Source organism: Bufo gargarizans, chromosome 2 (assembly GCF_014858855.1).
Source record: "Bufo gargarizans isolate SCDJY-AF-19 chromosome 2, ASM1485885v1, whole genome shotgun sequence".
NCBI lineage: Eukaryota > Metazoa > Chordata > Amphibia > Anura > Bufonidae > Bufo > Bufo gargarizans.
This window is the reverse complement of record NC_058081.1, coordinates 468,203,735-468,221,294: the sequence shown is the minus strand read 5'-3', so window position 1 is coordinate 468,221,294 and position 17,560 is coordinate 468,203,735. Positions and strand designations below refer to the sequence as shown.

The 17,560-nt window shown below is 41.7% G+C and overlaps 1 protein-coding gene across 1 annotated transcript in view; it reads left to right on the top strand.

The window, feature by feature from the left end:
• Window positions 1-17,560, top strand: part of VWF (von Willebrand factor) — a 198,183-nt gene that overhangs the window by 106,371 nt on the left and 74,252 nt on the right. The window contains exons 28-35 of the mRNA XM_044281052.1: window positions 106-1,490; window positions 1,759-1,878; window positions 1,986-2,129; window positions 5,641-5,784; window positions 6,452-6,616; window positions 6,863-6,906; window positions 9,755-9,932; window positions 13,026-13,246. Of these exons, the coding sequence (XP_044136987.1) occupies window positions 106-1,490; window positions 1,759-1,878; window positions 1,986-2,129; window positions 5,641-5,784; window positions 6,452-6,616; window positions 6,863-6,906; window positions 9,755-9,932; window positions 13,026-13,246 (2,401 nt within the window). The remainder of the gene's footprint in view (window positions 1-105; window positions 1,491-1,758; window positions 1,879-1,985; window positions 2,130-5,640; window positions 5,785-6,451; window positions 6,617-6,862; window positions 6,907-9,754; window positions 9,933-13,025; window positions 13,247-17,560) is intronic.

Genomic DNA, 17,560 nt, shown 5'->3' with positions numbered 1-17,560 from the left:
GAGTGCCGAAAGTTGCTGATCCCTGGTCTAGAACCTCTCTTAATAGAACAAATAAGAGTGAGTAAATAGTGAAAATTGTTTTATGAGTTTATTTTCTCGTTCAAGCCATTGTGAAGAACAAACTCTAAAGTGCAGCGCTTGTGATGTACATACAACAACAAGATCACCACCTACTGAACCACAACTCCCTCCGGAAGAACCAACTCCAGAACCTACACCATATGAAGAGTATGAGGGAACAGTTGCACCTGGGACATATAACTGTGAAAAAGCCATGGACCTGGTTTTCCTTGTTGATGGTTCCTCCAAACTTTCTCGAACTGATTTTGAAACTGTAAAAGATTTTATTGTCAGTATTATGGAAAAAATACGTATTTCACAAAAAAGAATTCGAGTCTCTGTTGTCCAGTACAATTCTACACACACACCTAAATTATTTAGCCTTAATGAGAGACGGAAACTCTCTGATATGGTTACTCAAGTAAAAAATATGAAATACATGGGAAGTCCAACATCTTCTGCTGCTGAGGCAATTAAATTTACAAATTCATATGTGTTCGATCTGGCCAAGAGGGACAATGCACCAAGAATGGTCTTATTACTTACAGCCTCCAAAAGTTCAAAAAGCTTAACAAGTATAAGACTTGGGATAAAAAAGCGTAAAGTCACTTTGATTCCAATTGGGATAGGTCCTTACGTTGACATGGGTGACATTGAATTCATTGAAAAGCAATCACCAATGAATAAACCATTCATTGTGCCCAAAGTGGATGATTTAATGACCCGCAAGAATGAAATTATCGACTACTTATGTGACTTAGTACCAGAACCAACACAAGGTACAATAACAAACTCCAAAACTCAAACAGAGCCTTCAAGAAAGATTACCACCACCACCACTATTGCAGAGCCTCGGAGAAATATCCCCACCACTACACCAGCCCCAGTCCCCAGCCGTCCTGATAGAGAACTTACTATTGCATTTGAAGGCTCTCTCGACATTGAGAAAATTAAGATTTTCCTTGAAGATTTGATTCAGAGAATGGATATTGGTGAAGAAACCATTCATATCACCATCATACAGTATTCTTTCACTGTAACTGTTGAATTCACCTTTACAGGGAAACTACAAAAACAGGACATAATCAAACAGATTAGAAAAATTGAATACAGGGGTGGAAATGCCACCAACACCGGAGAAGTTCTTCGATACATCAGCCAACACACATTGAGGAAAGACTTTGAAAGTAGTCACCAAAATCCTCACTTGGTGTATATGATACAAGAAAATCCACCAACTGATGTCATAAGAAAAGAGGAAAATATAAATGTATTTCCAATATCAGTTGGCACAAATGCTCCCATAAAAGAGTTGGATATTTTTGGACATCAAAGAGTTCTTCAAAATTATGATCAATTGTCAAGTATAACAGAAGAGATAATCACAGGTTGTTGTTCTAGAATTGATCAACCAACACATATCCCTGTAGGTATGTATATATTATGCAATTTGTATTATATTTTGTTAAAAATCGATGGATAAATATCGATGGATGTTAAAGAGGTTGTCTGATAAAGACAGCTCTCCTGTCCATTTGTCCATTTATTGCATATGTAAGCCAAAGTGCGGAAACACTCACAAAGACATGACCCAGCAATGGTTTTCATAACTGGACATTAATTTGAAAAAGTGAAATTTGTGTTATTCTATATGAATGCTGACAGTTTTGTGTTTACTGCTTTTCTTTCTCTTACCAGTACCATGCATGAAACAAATGGATGTCATATTCATAGTAGACGGTGGATTGAATGTCAAAGAATCTGAATTTGAGTATATGAAAACATTTGTGAAGAATTTTATAAAAAAAGCACACATTGGTAAGAAGGCACATCTATCTCTCTGGCAGACTGTCTATCTATCTATATATCTATCTATCCACAGTATCTATCTATCTCATTGTATTCATTTTTTTATTTATTTCAAGGTCATGATGCAACTCAAGTGGCTGTGCTTCAGTACGGATGGGCACCTACAATGGAGGTTGCATGGGCAGACCCTCAAGACAAAATAAGTCTTCTTAAAGCAGTTGACACCATGCAGAAAATGGGAGAAGGATCAGGCAAAATTGGTAAATTCTATACAATCTATATAAGTTTAAGTTAGTCTGTATAAGTTAGCTAATTTATATATGTATATACCGCAGGGGTGCACCACCAATGAGGCGAGGTGAGGCGATTGCCTCAGGCAGCACTAGGTATAGGCAAGAGGGGGGCAGCAGAAGGGCCATGGGCAATGAGCTCTTCCATTGCGGAAACATACATATTCAACTGCATCGCTGTACTGAGAACAACAATACAGTTGAATGCTGCGATGGGGCATGGAAGCAATGTCTCCTTGGCCCATCATTTCCTCTAATAGGCTTTAGTCCTAGTTCCTGTAGCCTATCAGAGGATGCTGTCATCATTATAGCGCTGCATAGAGCTCAGGGCACAGACTATAAGAGGTCTGTGTCTTGCACTGCATTGCTGACAGCAAAATGGAGGTAAGTATTTGAGTTTATTATTTTTATTTGGCAGCATGGTTTTAGGCCCCAATGGGGTGGGGTTATTTTTTTGTAACTGGAGAAAGCACTGTAGGGACATTGCGGCTGTAAAAAGGAGAATTTTTGTACTGGCACACATTATAAGGGGGCCACTATGGGGACATTTGTTGTACTGAGGGGACTAAAAGGGGGTGTTTTTTTTGTACTGACACACGTTATAAAGGAGAATTTTTTGTACTGGCACATAAGACTTTTTTTGTACTTAGCACACATTGTAAAGTAGCATTTTGTACTGGCACACGTTATAAGGGAGCATTTTTGTACTAGCACTAAAAACAAATGTTGTACTGGCACATGCCATAAGAGAGCATTTTTGTATTGGCACACATAAGAGGGTATTTTTGTACTGCCACATACTATAAAGGACAATTTATGTACTGGCACACATTTCAAGGGGGAGTTATTTTACTGGCAAACACTATAAGGCTACTTTCACATCCGGTGGGTGAATAGCCTGCCGGATCCGTGCTGCCGCTAGTGCACTCGTGCTGCCGGAAGTCCGCTCCGGCCCCATTGACTATAATGGGGGCAAACATGCCGAGAGGCGGCCGGAATAAATCTACGACATGTAGCCTAAAGGGGTAATTTTTTTCTACTGGCACAAATTATAGGGGGAAATATTACTACTGGGGGCATTATTACTTCTGGGGCAAAACTACTATTGGGTTCACTGTTACCACATAGCGAACTGTGGCAGAGAATTATTACTATTGGTGGGACTTTAGGGAGGACTGTTACATTGGGAGGCACAATATCAGCTTAGTACAATTATTATTGGAGGACATTATGTTTACTGCACTATAAGTTTCAGATTAATTTTTTAGAGTACTGTTTGCCAATAATTATTGAAGGGGAACTATCTGTGTGGTACTAGTATTTTCAGGGGGATTATTTGTTTCTGCAGTATAGTATTGGGAAGCACAGTGGGCAGAGTATTAGAGGTGGCCAGATGGGGTGTTCAGAAGGTGGGGACAAGGATGGAAAAGTAGGTGTCAAACTCTGCAGAGACAAGAGATAGCTGAAAGAAATAATCATGGCAGTCTGGTCTGAATGGAGAAGATAAAGAAAGAGAGCGTCTATATGAGAGGACTCATCACTGGGTGTAAGAGGTATGTGCGCTGTATTACCCTTTATGTATTGTACCTCTGTATGTAATGTTTTCCAAGGATGTCTTTAAAAGTAGGGTTGGAGGGAGGAGGTTAGGTTAAGGAATTGGCATGGGGGGGGGGGCGTTTCAGTTTTTGCCTCAGGGAGAAGAAAGGCTAGGTGCACCCCGGATAAACGGTACCTACATGCATACACAGGCATATCAGATTATGGCTATAAGGGGTTATCAAATCTATAAGGGGTATGCATGTCTACCCACTCTAGGATGGAGAAAGGAATCAGGCAGACATAGATGTAACTTAAACAAGGCAGCTCTAGTGGTTACATATGGGGCACCATTTGTTTATAGTGCATTTTGTGACACAATAAAAAAAACATTTTGTATAGAGACAATTCATTTTGTAGAATTTTATGTCAAAAAATGACATTGTGTGTGAGAAAATTAATTCTGTGACAAAATGCTATTCTGTATGACAAAATTAATTCTGTGTCACAAAATTACATTCTGTTCAATAAAATTAATTTTGTGCCATAAAATGACACTCTGTGACAAAATGGCATTCTGTGTCACAAAATGACACAGATACATATCAGTCAAACAAACTAAAAAATGAAATGTTCTCTTCATACATAACGTTACTGAGCAAGTATTGGAGCTGTAAGCCACATCTTCTGAATGACATCCTTCTCCTCCAGGCAGAACAGCGCTATGCGCACTGCAGGCAGGTTCTAGGTTTGCCTTACAGTGAAAACTTTTTATGGACATGAATTTTTCTCTGCAGTATTGTCCTGATCTAACTATTTCCGTTCCTGTCAGAGCCATTTTATTGGGGTGTCTGCATTTCCAGATCATGCCGTTTTGGGGGGAATTTTGTGTGATGTAAGGGGCCATGCATTCCCATGATGGGGTTACATCCCAGGCAGGTCTGTAGTTATAATTAGGCACCGGAGGGCACGTACTTCACCCTCCAGAGCAAGAACAATAGGATCTGCAATGACGTCATGAGGGGGCGACTCTTAATAGTGTACAGTAGGGGGTGGTGAACTTTCATGTGACCAGTGCAGAAGAAGGTGGGCACTTTCCAGTGACAATCAGAAATTATAGTGAAGGACCTGTGATGGCATCAGAAGGAATATATATGTCCATCACTTTTATCCCAATATATATTACACATACAGTACATTTACCATTCTCTCAGGGGCTAAAAGGCTCAGTACATCGGAAATCATATATCATAACAGCATGGAAAATTATCATGGGTGCAAGTTGCAGGGCACCCAGTGCTGAGAGATATAATACCATACATAAGCATAACAGCAATGTTTGCCTGTTCTAGCAACAGGCTGTCTTTTGTTTGGCCTTATATACTATGTTACTATGTTACTATGTGTTGTCACCCCAACAAGGTTAAACACTATCAACCATAACAAGAGTTTCTGTAAAGTATAGTTTTCTTTGAAAGAGGTACATTTTCAAGTACCTGCAAATTTAGTATCTGTTTATCTGAGACTTCTATATCGGAAATACTTTTGAATATAAGTTTGTGCACTTCCATTCCATAAAAGTAGTCGGCAGGTGGTCAAGTGCTAACCTACAAGCTGGTGGTAAACCATCAGGAGTTGTAGAAAGTTTATTCCAACTCCTTCTGACAACTTTGCTCATGCTGGCCCTTAAATTGACTTTGTAGGGGTCTGTGCAATATGCATAAGCTGTATATAGTTTTCAGATTTAGTCCACACTTAGCTTACTCACTAGCCCATGTTGCCTGTAAATGACCAAATGACTATCCCACCATAACCATGTACAGTATGTATGAAAAAAAAATTCAGCTAGACAAAATCTGCGTATTCTCATATTTATGGACCTAGCTGTCAATTCAACTTCATGTCTTGAAATTTATATATACAATCTTTTTTCCTTTTATTACAGGAGACGCATTGGATTTTGCAGTCCAAAGTGCTGTGTCAAAAATACATGGGGCAAGACCTCTTTCTTCTAAGATTGCAGTCCTCATTGTAGCAGACAAGTCCTCGGATCAAGTGGATTATGCAGCCACCTTTGCAACAGCAAATCGTAATTTTACCTTAATTATATTTTGTGGACTTTAAGTGATTGCCTGCCTAGACCAAGTCTTACAAAAAATGTTTCTTATCAAGTAATTTCTTGTGCTCAAGGGCGCACACATGAATGAATGAATGTTTTGCCGTATATTTGTGTATTGTCCTCTTCACAGAAACCAATGATGAGAAATTTACATTACTACTAGCTCACAGGGTATATGTTCAAATTACTATATTGTAGTAATCCCAGTAGTCATGGAATACATAGATACATAGGTGGAATGGTAGGACTTTAGTGAAGTGTTTTGTATACTTGCATTTTCTGACTGGTTGACAGGAGCCATCTCGTCATAGTCTACAAAATGGCTGCCTGTGGTTTCAACTTCCTTTCTGCAGCATCCCTTTTCCTTTGCTTGGATCTCGTTTTCTATTAGCCAGAAGGGGGAGCTGCTGAAACTTGGCATATCTATGTATTCTATATTTGCTTATTCATTGAAATGAGTGGCTGGCCAGTGCAGGCCTCAGCAGTATCAAATGATTGATAAGAGTCTATGACCTTGGAACAATTAATGCTACTTACGCTCTTGGATATTGGTTTCTATAATACACATATTGAAATTTTTATATTAAGACCTAAATATTTGTTCTTCTAGTATCAAGCTTTTAATTTGTATTTTCAGTGGTATCAGTATTTCCGATCGGTGTTGGATCCAGGTATGATGATGATGAACTGGTAAAGCTTGCCGGACCATCTGGTATCCACAAGATCACAAAAGTACAACTTTTTGAAGATTTGCCAACTATGCTTCTTCTACGTGATGACTTCATCAACAAACTTTGCACTGGTAAATCTAATTTCCGATTAGCAGTGTCTTGGGAAATATCAGACCATGCAAGCAATGATCCGGGTTTACTGCTGCAGCAGTAATCCATCTATTGACCAATTCAGGACCTCCTGGTCCTGTATAGTATATGAAAATAACACTATAGTATGTTTTGTTTAGTTTCTTTTATTATTTTTACTGTCATTTTCTCCCTTAAAATTGTAAATCTGATTATGTAGGGTTTCTGGTTAATTCTCTCTCTTTCAGATTTTGTACACGTTTGCATTGATGAGGATGGAAATCCAAGAAAGGTATTTATGGTCCATTTCCATAGCTGTATATGACATTTTAGAATCATTATTTAAGACAGCTTCTTGCTTATTTCTGGAAATGAAGGTGGATTGGTCAAAGTCCTACCTACTTCTTTTCTAGCAGTGATTTTGTCTACTTAAAGAGGACCTGTCACCTGTACTGTGCTGCCCTCACTGAAGGCAGCATAGTGTAGTGATAGACCCACTGATTCCAGCGGTATGTCAATTGTGGCCTGGCAGTCAGTACTTTTAGAATACTGATATGCGGAAATCCGCAGCATGCACCAGCACTGCAATGGAGATGAGGCCAACTGCCCCCACCATAAAATAATGTTCCACAAGTTTCATTCCCAAGCACAACAAGAAAGACATCTGTCAGTCATCGTCAGGAGGCGGGGAGGGCGGGAGTAGCTAGACTCATCGGACTCACCTGAAATCAGTGGGTCTATAACCACCCTATGCTGCCCTTAGTGAGCGACTGGTTCACTTTAGAGCACTGGCTTAATCGCTGCAGGTTTTCTGCAGCAGAATTGCATGCAGAAAACCTGCAGTGTTTACAGCCAGTGGCGTAGCGTGGGTTGCCAGCGCCCGGGGCAAGCCAAGTATTGCACCCCCCCAACCAGTGGACACGCCTCACTTTACCAACCTGCAATCCTATGTAACACCGCAGATAACACAGTGTGGCGGTGTGGGCCTATAGAGGCCCTCAGTGGCTTAAAGGGAAGGGCTGATTCTAGCCTTTCTGCTGTCCCTGCTGTGGAAAATTCTCAGTCCAACAACCCTCCCAGCCCTAGTGTTAAAGAGATATTTGGATTGACATTACACACAACTCTACAAAACATGCAGGATAATACAGCGCCACATTCCTCTTACCTCCAGCGACGTCTCCTCTGATGTAGATCAGATCAGAACTCCATGATTATTTCTTCCAGGCATATCTCATTTCTGCAGAGTTTAACACACAGACATCTTAGTTTCCTCACTTTTCTATAATCCTTTTTGTGCCCCAACATTGTCATGCTGCTACCCACAATACTGTGCCACTGTGCTCCCCAATACTATACTGCAGACAATAGTATCATGCAGATAATCCCCCCAATAGTAATAGTGCTTCCATACTGTCCTCAATAGTAATAGTGCCCCTACAGTACCCCCAATAGCAACCCCATTAGCAATGCCCTCCATATTATCCTCAATAATAATGCTCCCACAGCACCCCTAATATAAGACCCCTCGATAAGGCCCCTATAGAGCCCACAGAAGTAATAAGGCTGATCTATAAGGCACCCCTATAGTGCCCCCAGTAGTTATAATGCCCCCTGTAGTAGCCACAGTATTTCTAATCCCCACTGCAGTGCCCCCTGTATTATAACGCCCTCTCACCCCATAGTGTCTATATGTATATTGCCCTCTGTATTTATAATATATATAGTGGCCGCTCTGTATTATTAGTATATATAGTTCCCCATCTGTCTTATTAGTAGGTAATGGCCCCCTGTTTATTAATATATAAAATTCCCTTTCCGGAGTATATTAAATGCTCTCCCCCATTCCCGTTGTGCCCCTAATACTGAATGCATTAGCATATACATTTTTTAAAAATAAATAAAAAAATACTCACCTGTAATCCTCTCTTTGTCGTTGCCTATGGCCTGAGTTCCAGCCTCCTGGCGCAGGCAGTCACACTGTGCCCTCCTGCGCCACGTCATCCCGCAAGACAGAGCGCAGGAGGTCATGTGAGGTACCCCCTCCATACAATCCTACACTGCCTCCCTCCATACAATCCTACACTGCCTCCCTCCATACAATCCTACACTGCCTCCCTCCATACAATCCTACACTGCCTCGCTCCATACAATCCTACACTGCCTCCCTCCATACAATCCTACACTGCCTCCCTCCATACAATCCTACACTGCCTCCCTCCATACAATCCTACACTGCCTCCCTCCATACAATCCTACACTGCCTCCCTCCATACAATCCTACACTGCCTCCCTCCATACAATCCTACACTGCCTCCCTCCATACAATCCTACACTGCCTCCCTCCATACAATCCTACACTGCCTCCCTCCATACAATCCTACACTGCCTCCCTCCATACAATCCTACACTGCCTCCCTCCATACAATCTTAGACACCTCCAATCTTGCACAAAAACTCTCTTAGTTCACCGTCCCCCCTGTCCTCAGCACATCCACAGTATTCACATGTACCTCCTCCTCAGAGTCTCCTGTACTGACAGACGCTGTTTCTTTCTTTCTCCCTCCCTGCGCTGACACTCCTGAGCAGCCATCCGTGACCCGACCTCCTTCTCTGTGCCGCGCGCCAGCTTCTGACCCATGTGACCTAGGAATGTCACGTGATATTGTCAGTTGCAGCAGGTGATTTAACCCTGCCTGTGATGCTCAACCGGTTCTCACTCTGCTCTGCAGAGCTGTGTGTTGGGGAAGGGGGGGAAACACAGCGATTTAAGATTTTCTTGTGCCAGCAGCCAGCGCCCCCTGCAGTGTGGCGCCCGGGGCATCCCCCCCCCACGCTATGCCCCTGTTTACAGCAACAGAAAAGTAGAAGAAACTTTAACAAATCTTATCCACACTGTGTGGAAAATTTCAATGTCACTTTATCTAGCAGGTTTGCAAGCTACAGTATGGGCCCATAGACCTCTCTAGGCACCATATTTCACCTCTGTACTGTACAACTGGAATGTTGCAGGGATCCATAATATTGTCCAATCTGTTGCACTGAAGTCTGGGTGACTTATTTCCAAAACAGAACCATTCCCCACCAAGCTCTGTGTTACTATTACTTCTCAATGTACATATAACATTTGCCTTTGCATTTAGGCTGGAGATACATGGACACTACCGGACACATGTCACATAGTCACCTGCCTGGATGGTGGCATGACCAAACTAAGCAACATTGGAGTAGACTGTACAAAGATACCACAACCAAACTGTGACAATGATCTACCAGCAATAAAGATTAAGGAGAGATGTGGATGTCGATGGGTGTGTCCATGTAAGTGCTAAATCTTCATTTTTCAAAGCAAATTCTCAAAGATACACACTATTCAAAGATGTGAAAAATGGCTTTTGTACTAGTAAATCATTTTTTAAAGAAAAAGCTGTTAAAATGATCAATTTCAGATTGACATATCTCAGGCATGCTCAACCTGTGGCCTTCCAGCTGTTGCAAAACTACAACTCCCAGCATGCCCGAACAGCCTACAGCTATCAGCCTACAGCAGGGCATTGTGGGAGTTGTAGTTTTACAACAGCTGGAGGGCCGCAGGTTGAGCATGTCTGACATAGCTAATTCAAAGAGTCACAACCAAAATGGCTACACTTCATGTTTCTAAAATGGCCACTATAACAAAATGGAAGAATTATAATGTCTTTGTAATATAAAAGAAAATGAACAGACTTTGGCCTTTGCTCTGACTTCTGGTTTACAAATATAAGGACAATTTTACATTTTAGTTAAAAAATAGGTACTTGGTCTTAGCACCAATCACATAACCATGCCTAATTTATCGACAACCCGTCCCTCGTGCTTATGGTTCAAAATGTGCTTTGTGAATTCCTTAGGGACCTAGCTAGAGAAGTGGCCATCAGACCACTTGACCATGGCATTTAGACACAGGACTAAGGCAAAGATCTAAATATTTTTTTTGCAAAGGGACACCTAGCTATGCTTTTAATATGCTGTGCAAAGCTAAAGGAGGCAGAGAGGCAGCATTCCCCCAAAGCCCCTCTGGCACATAGGAATACACCAGTATGATAAATGGCACATGTTAAGTGGAGAAAAATCGTGTTACAAATTTTGCATTGGGGCCCAGGAGCTCCTTGTTCTACAAGCATTTCTGACATATATGTAGTGTGAAGAAGTCACAGATGCTAAATTATGAGCATTCAGCAGAATCAGTCTCTCTTTAATAGCTGGAAAATAACACTAAATAATTTGAAATATAATCCAACAATAAGGTTATAAATATGATAAACAATGGGGGGAATTATCACGTCCTGCACGCCAGAATTCTGACTTCAGAAAGTCACAAAACAGGGCCTTTGTGACTTTTTTTTAGGTCAGTTGTGCCAACTTTTTGCATTTTTACTTTACTCGCTCCGGTTTTGAAAAGTAGGTGAAAAAGTGAGTATGGTTAGCTATATTAATGAGTTTCGTTCCAGATTTATGACTGGAACTTTTAACTTTAAAAAAATAAAATAAAATAAAAATCACTAAAAAAGTCCCAGAGCCACTCAAATTGGAGGAGGGGGGAAATTGGAGTAGAATTTCTAGACAAAAGTGTTAGGTGTAAAGATGAGCCAGATTTAAGAAATAACATGCAACATTTGATAAATTTTGCGCAAAGTACACCAACGCAGACTCTAGTAAAACTGACTTCAAATATTTCCCTTATGATAAATTTCCTTCATTGTCTATCACATGAACTCCAATGCTATGTTCACAGTCAGAAGAGTCCTGCTTGTTTCTAAGGTCCACTCAGTTTCATTGGGGTACCATGGGATGATAAGCAGCATAAATGAAATATTACGGAGTACGTGTAATTCCTGAATCTCAGTCCAAACATAGTTGATCCTTGTACATAATCATATACAATACTGATACTAGTTATAGATCCTTCCACAATTATGAATGAATTTGACCACGACATCACCAGGCCTGATCTGACCTTATCCGTGCACTCAAGGGATTACAGGTGGGTGGTGAACTGGAATTCATAATCACCAGACATATCTCACAGAAGGATGTCCCCAGTTAGAAGTCCCTCTACTTACCATAGTCTTCCCAGGCTATCGCTGATGATGACCAGTGCTCATGCTAGCAATGATAACGGCTGTAATGTCTAACAAAGTGCCCCATAAAGTCTTAGCTAGAATGTTTATACTGCTACCATTGTGCTCCACTTGAATCCACCAATAATACATATTGTATATGCCAGTCATTATATTGCATATCGTACATTCAGGACTCTATGCTCTAAAGGAACAACTTTTAGCAAAGAGGCAGTGGAAAACATGACCCGAGGGTCATTGAAAGTGGTTTAGACGGAAACCCTTCTGTCCTGTGTGGGGGGCCTGGCTTGTTCCTTGCTATGGGGCCCTTACTTCTCTATGTACGTATCACACTCTAGTGTGGGAGGGAAACCCCACACCGAACATAGGAGGGAAAGGGAAAAGGAAATGAGACCTGAAAACTTAGGGAAGGAAGATGGACACCTCCTAGTGAAAACCCTAACCAAAGCCCTGACTGACTGCCAGTATGAACAGACCCCAGAGGTAGGTGAGTTCATACACAGGAATACCTAAAGTCCTGTCTAACCCTAAAGGACCCTGGTACTAATGACGGGAATGAGACATCCTGTTCCACCAAAAAGGAAGGATGAACAGGAGTCTCCCTAAGGCCTAATACAAAACAACAAAGAAATGCAACACACAGAAAAGTGAAAGGTAACACTTAACTTCCAAGAGGCTATGGCAGCACCAGGAACTTAGCCGAGATCCAAACACCAGCTATCCACAGGTCCAACTGAAGCTATAAACCGCACAGCATTGTGGGAGAAACAACTATAAATAGGGAAAGTTAAATGACCACAATAGCAACACCTGGAGGTTAAGGGTGTGGCCAGTGCCAGAAACAACACAGACGCCTATTGATCCACAAGGTAAACATGTCAAATCAAACCACGTGCTGCCAGTCTCAAAGATCTCCTGCCACTCACTGTCGCGGGGAAGTCCGTATGTCTCGGTACGTCCGTGACAGTACGCCACCGATAGTGCCGCATAATGTACTGTCATGGTGCCTTATATAATCTAGTCATAGGTAAAATGCTACTATAGTATGCATAAAATGGAATGATGGAGACCCATAAAATGCTACCATAGTACCCATTAAATATAGCCATAGAGCCCCATAAAATTCCAGCCATTGTGTAAGCATTAATATCATATATACCATGTACAGTATATTACAATACACTGATACTAGATTTAAGACATGATCACTGCTATGCCAGAAGACAGTCTTCAGGTGGAATAACCTGATATATGGCACATCTGGCATATTGACACCTTCTCTTTCCCTCATCAGGTATATGTAAAGGAAGTTCCAGCCGACACATCGTTACATTTGATGGACTTAATTTTAAACTCCTCAGTAATTGTTCCTATGCGTTGTTTAATGACAAAAAGAACAATCTGGAAGTTACCCTGCAGAATGGTGACTGTGGGTTATCGAGTGGTCAGACCTGCATGGATTCTGTGAGTGTGAAGTACAATGGGGACACCGCAAAGCTTTCATACAATATGCAGGTAACTGACTGTTCCTTCAGTTTTCTCAATTGTTTCTTGTCTGTAAATAGAAATCTCACGTTTATTAAGAACATGTTCAAACACTCTATTAATGCCTTCTAAACAAATAGGGTGGGGTGCATTCAGAATAATCAGTTAAAGGGGTTTTTCAGGATGCAGCTATGCCCAGCATAGGTCATCAATACTGGAAAAGCGGTGGTCCGATACTCCGCACCCCCACCAATCAACTGTTGTCTACAGCCTCTGGCACTGGAATAGCAAGTGATTGGCAGCTGGGCTGCAGTAACCCAGCATGGCCACTTCAAAGGCAGCACAAACTGGTAGTCTGATCGGTAGGGGTGCCGAATATCAGAAGCTCACTGATCAGATATGGATGACCTGAGGTTAGATCCTTAACATTGGAGCCTGGGAAATCCCTTTAACTGGAGCAAGGCTGTAAATAACATCTACTATCTCTTTCTTTCTGGAAGACCTGACACATTCATGCAGTCCATTGATTTTATTGAGCATGAACACTTACTGCTTGGTTTAACCACATATTACAGCTGATCACTGAGATTCCCAGCAGGGGGACACTTTGAGAGTAATTTATTGTCAAAGTACCCTTTGAACAAGTAGTGATTGTCAATGGAGAAAGCCAGAAATTTTTGTGGGGCTAATCCACATGCATACACCTGCTCCAATTTTCGCACATAAAAGGCACCATAAAGGAACATGCCCTTTCTTGATGCAGTTTTGCACTCCACACCAATTTGTATTTATTTATTTTACACACTTGTATAATGCTACTATATTCTGCAACATTTTACAGACATTAGCATCAAGTTGTCCCCAACGGTGCTCACAATCTAAGTTATATCTATGACCATATGAATGGCAAGGCATATTCCCTATAGAAACAATGGCATGCAGATAGGCTGTGGATGGAATACACGTGGTAATCTACTTGGAAAATCTACCATGTCAACATGCCCTGCTAAACCTAAAGATAGTAGCATATGAAAGTTAAGCTTGAAACTGAGATTTCTAGTGAGATATTTGTGATATTTCTGGACCTCCTCTCAGTCATGCCATTGAAGAACACTTCAGCCCATCTCTTCTCAGCTTGAAAGGTCTAATAACAAGTGACAACGCACTGCATTCAGTCATGCCAACCCTAGAGGAATGTCCAACTTTTAACTCTAGTGGTTCAATCTTTGTTTTTCTGATAAAGAGCTCCCCTGTACACATAAAGAGTATAAAATAATAAAAGCCTGCCTGCAGTCACCAGTAGAGGAAACTTAGGTGCTTCCTATTTTACTATAGAACTCACTGTATGCAGAAAGCTCCTAATCTCCCTCTAGTGGTGACTGCAGGCACCTAGTATTTTTGAAAGGCATTTGGAGCTTTGCCTCAGAAAAGCAGAGATCTCTTTGTGATAAAGAGACACTAGCACTGAATATTTGACCTAAAGTATTTATATAAAAATCGGCAATCAAATTTGGACATTCACTAGCGTCCCATGATAGCGTCCTTATTACATTGAGATTTTTTTTTACCGAATAATACATCTTTTTACAAGCTATATAGTAGTCACAGCACCCAATAGCACTCCTCATTCTTGCTGACTTCTCCCTGACCTCCGGCAGGTTGACTGCAGTATGCAAGTAATCTCTAGTGAACAGTGATGCACAGTGAGAAACATCCCAAACAGCTAGAACATAGAAAGTGCTAAATAAAACACTGCTTTACAACTGCAGCCGAGATTAAATGGATTATTGCCAGTTTCTACAAGCTCTCGTACACTTTTACTTGTAGTCCCTGGGTCTTATTTTACAAATGTGTTTTGCTTCAGCTTTTTTTTTTCAGTGGTTGTAGTGTTAGCAATGTTAAAACATTTTAAAAAAAGCGTAAAAAAGTGATGCACAACTACAACTCCCAGCATGCCTTTTCAGGCTGTCAGGGCAAGATAGCGGTTGTAGTTTTACAACAGCTGAGGAGATACTAGTTGGTTATAGTGCTATAGAAGCACATCATTTTCTGTAGCTGGCAAGGGAATGCTGGTGGTGGTAGTTTTGCAACTGATGCAGAATTACATGCAGAAGACCACGATCATAGGGACACAATTTTCTGTAGGTTGTCAGGGCATGCTGGGAGTTGCAATGTCAGAGCACCTGGAGAGCTACTGGTTAAAAGTCAGTGTTATGGAGACACCTTATTTTCTATAGGCTGTCAGTGCTGTAACCTGTCACAACATGCTTGGAGTTGTATTTTTGCAGCAGCTAAGGAATTTCTGGTTAAGGATACGTGTCATGGAGACAAATTGTTTCAAGGGTATGTTCATAATCTAGGAAGATCTTAGATCATGGACTGTCCATAATATCTTTACAAAGGAAACTAAACAGGGAAGACCCCTCAAAACAGCCGTTACTCCCGAAATGTATTCCTACCTCATACATACTTTATATAAGCGCTATTAAAACGAAGATAGAAGTAGGTTTTGAGATGGACATTCCCCACTCGGCCTCCGACAGTCTTGCATTACCTCAGTTCCTTTTCAGTGTTGTGTGGGGCAAGGGAAGTAACAATTAGTTTTTTGGTGTCTTGGACTTGTAATTTGCCATTGTTTTCTTGTTTGCGTGGCCTGTTCATCTTGACAGCCCGTTATCCGGTGCTTGATACGTGTCCCAGGTCCCTGGCAATAAGTCCTCCCCTGATACCACCCCAGTCGCTGACGATTGCTTTGACACACCAGTGACATGCCTAGCGAGCAAGGCTGAGGAGGCAGTGTTGGGAAGTGAGAAGGGGTTTTCTTTATTTAAAGCCGACGCCTGAATGTTTAAATGCTTGATACTAGACATCAAAAGTATCAGAGCTCTTTATTGTAGATATCATCTGTAATGCAAGGCACCAACAAACAGACCAGTGATGAAAGCAAAAAGGTGTTTATTCACCAGAAACATAAACGTCCAGGACACTTGCTGGTAACAAGGAATAATAACAAAAAACCAGGCAAGGAGATTCCAGGAATAGTCCCAACCAGTGCTGAATGATGCTGTGCACTTGGCAGTCGAGTCACTCCAGATCTTGGGTCCGCTGTAAGGACAAAGTTCCTGGCAGTCTTCAGTCACTAGGAGTTGTGACCTATACCTGGTTGAGGGAAAATAACAGTGGGCACTGATCACCCTGAGAGACCTCCTTTTAAATGCCTGCTGACCAATCCCAGGGTGCCAAGTGTCCACTACCATAGGTGAACAAATTGCCCTGCACCTGAGTACAAGGCCTAAGGCAATCACAAGTTGATTAACCCATGGCTGGCTCCCTAATCCACTTTGCTCTTGTGAGTCAGTATAATATGCGCCACTGGTCGACGAAGTGCATAAGAAGCGCGTACTCGCGACCGTGTATCCCTTTGCGAACCTGCCCTCGTGCGTACGCACGGACGCATGATTGACTCAGCGCGAGTATGCGAGCGCGTGGACCCAGATGCGGAAACGGAAGTCGCAGGAGACACCGGAGACAACCCTGGCCGCGGCGTCTTGTCACTCGCCTGGCCACTCTGTCCCCGGGACTCCGACGGTCCTCCCCTCCGATGTCCACGCGAACGCATCTCCGCACTGGCTCGCAAAGGGGTCAGCGCTGGTGCATCAGAGACACGCATAACCTGTCCCGCAACTCCACGAGGACCCCTCTTGGTTCCCCTGGAGTGCAAAGCAGGTGAGGATCTTACACCATCTCACTGACCCCTGATCATATAGGGATATAGAAACGCATAGGATTCTGAGCAGTGGTTGTTAGGTGTTTGTCCCTAGTGTTATCCCAAATGCCCACTGGTATCGGGGGCAAGGTTTCCTAGAATCACTACAACCGCTTGTCAGTACTGTATTCTGCCCTGTCTCCTTTAGTTCTCACCATACTAAGTGACTTTAGTGAAGAATTGTTGTCTTTGACAGTGACAGTCACGCTAGATAGGGTACACAATAACTGTGTCCCTAAGGCGGAAAGTGCACATTTAATAATATAATGTACAGGAGTTCTGCATTAGCTGTAGAAAATGCACCTCAATGACTTACTGAGACTTATTTTGGTCCCCCCTACCTAGGTCAGAGGGTTTTCATGTGCCTTCTGACTCCTTGGTGGTAAATTGAAAATGAGCCAGTGTTTTTATTACTGTGTGTTCATCAGTTTTTAGTGCATACCAATAATGTTTATACATTTTATTTTTTATTCTGATCCATTTTTTTGTGAATAATAATAATAATAATAATAATAAGTTCCTCCCACGGACCCCAAAACCTTAAAGTGGTTGTTCAAGAGAATTCAAAATTCAAAGCC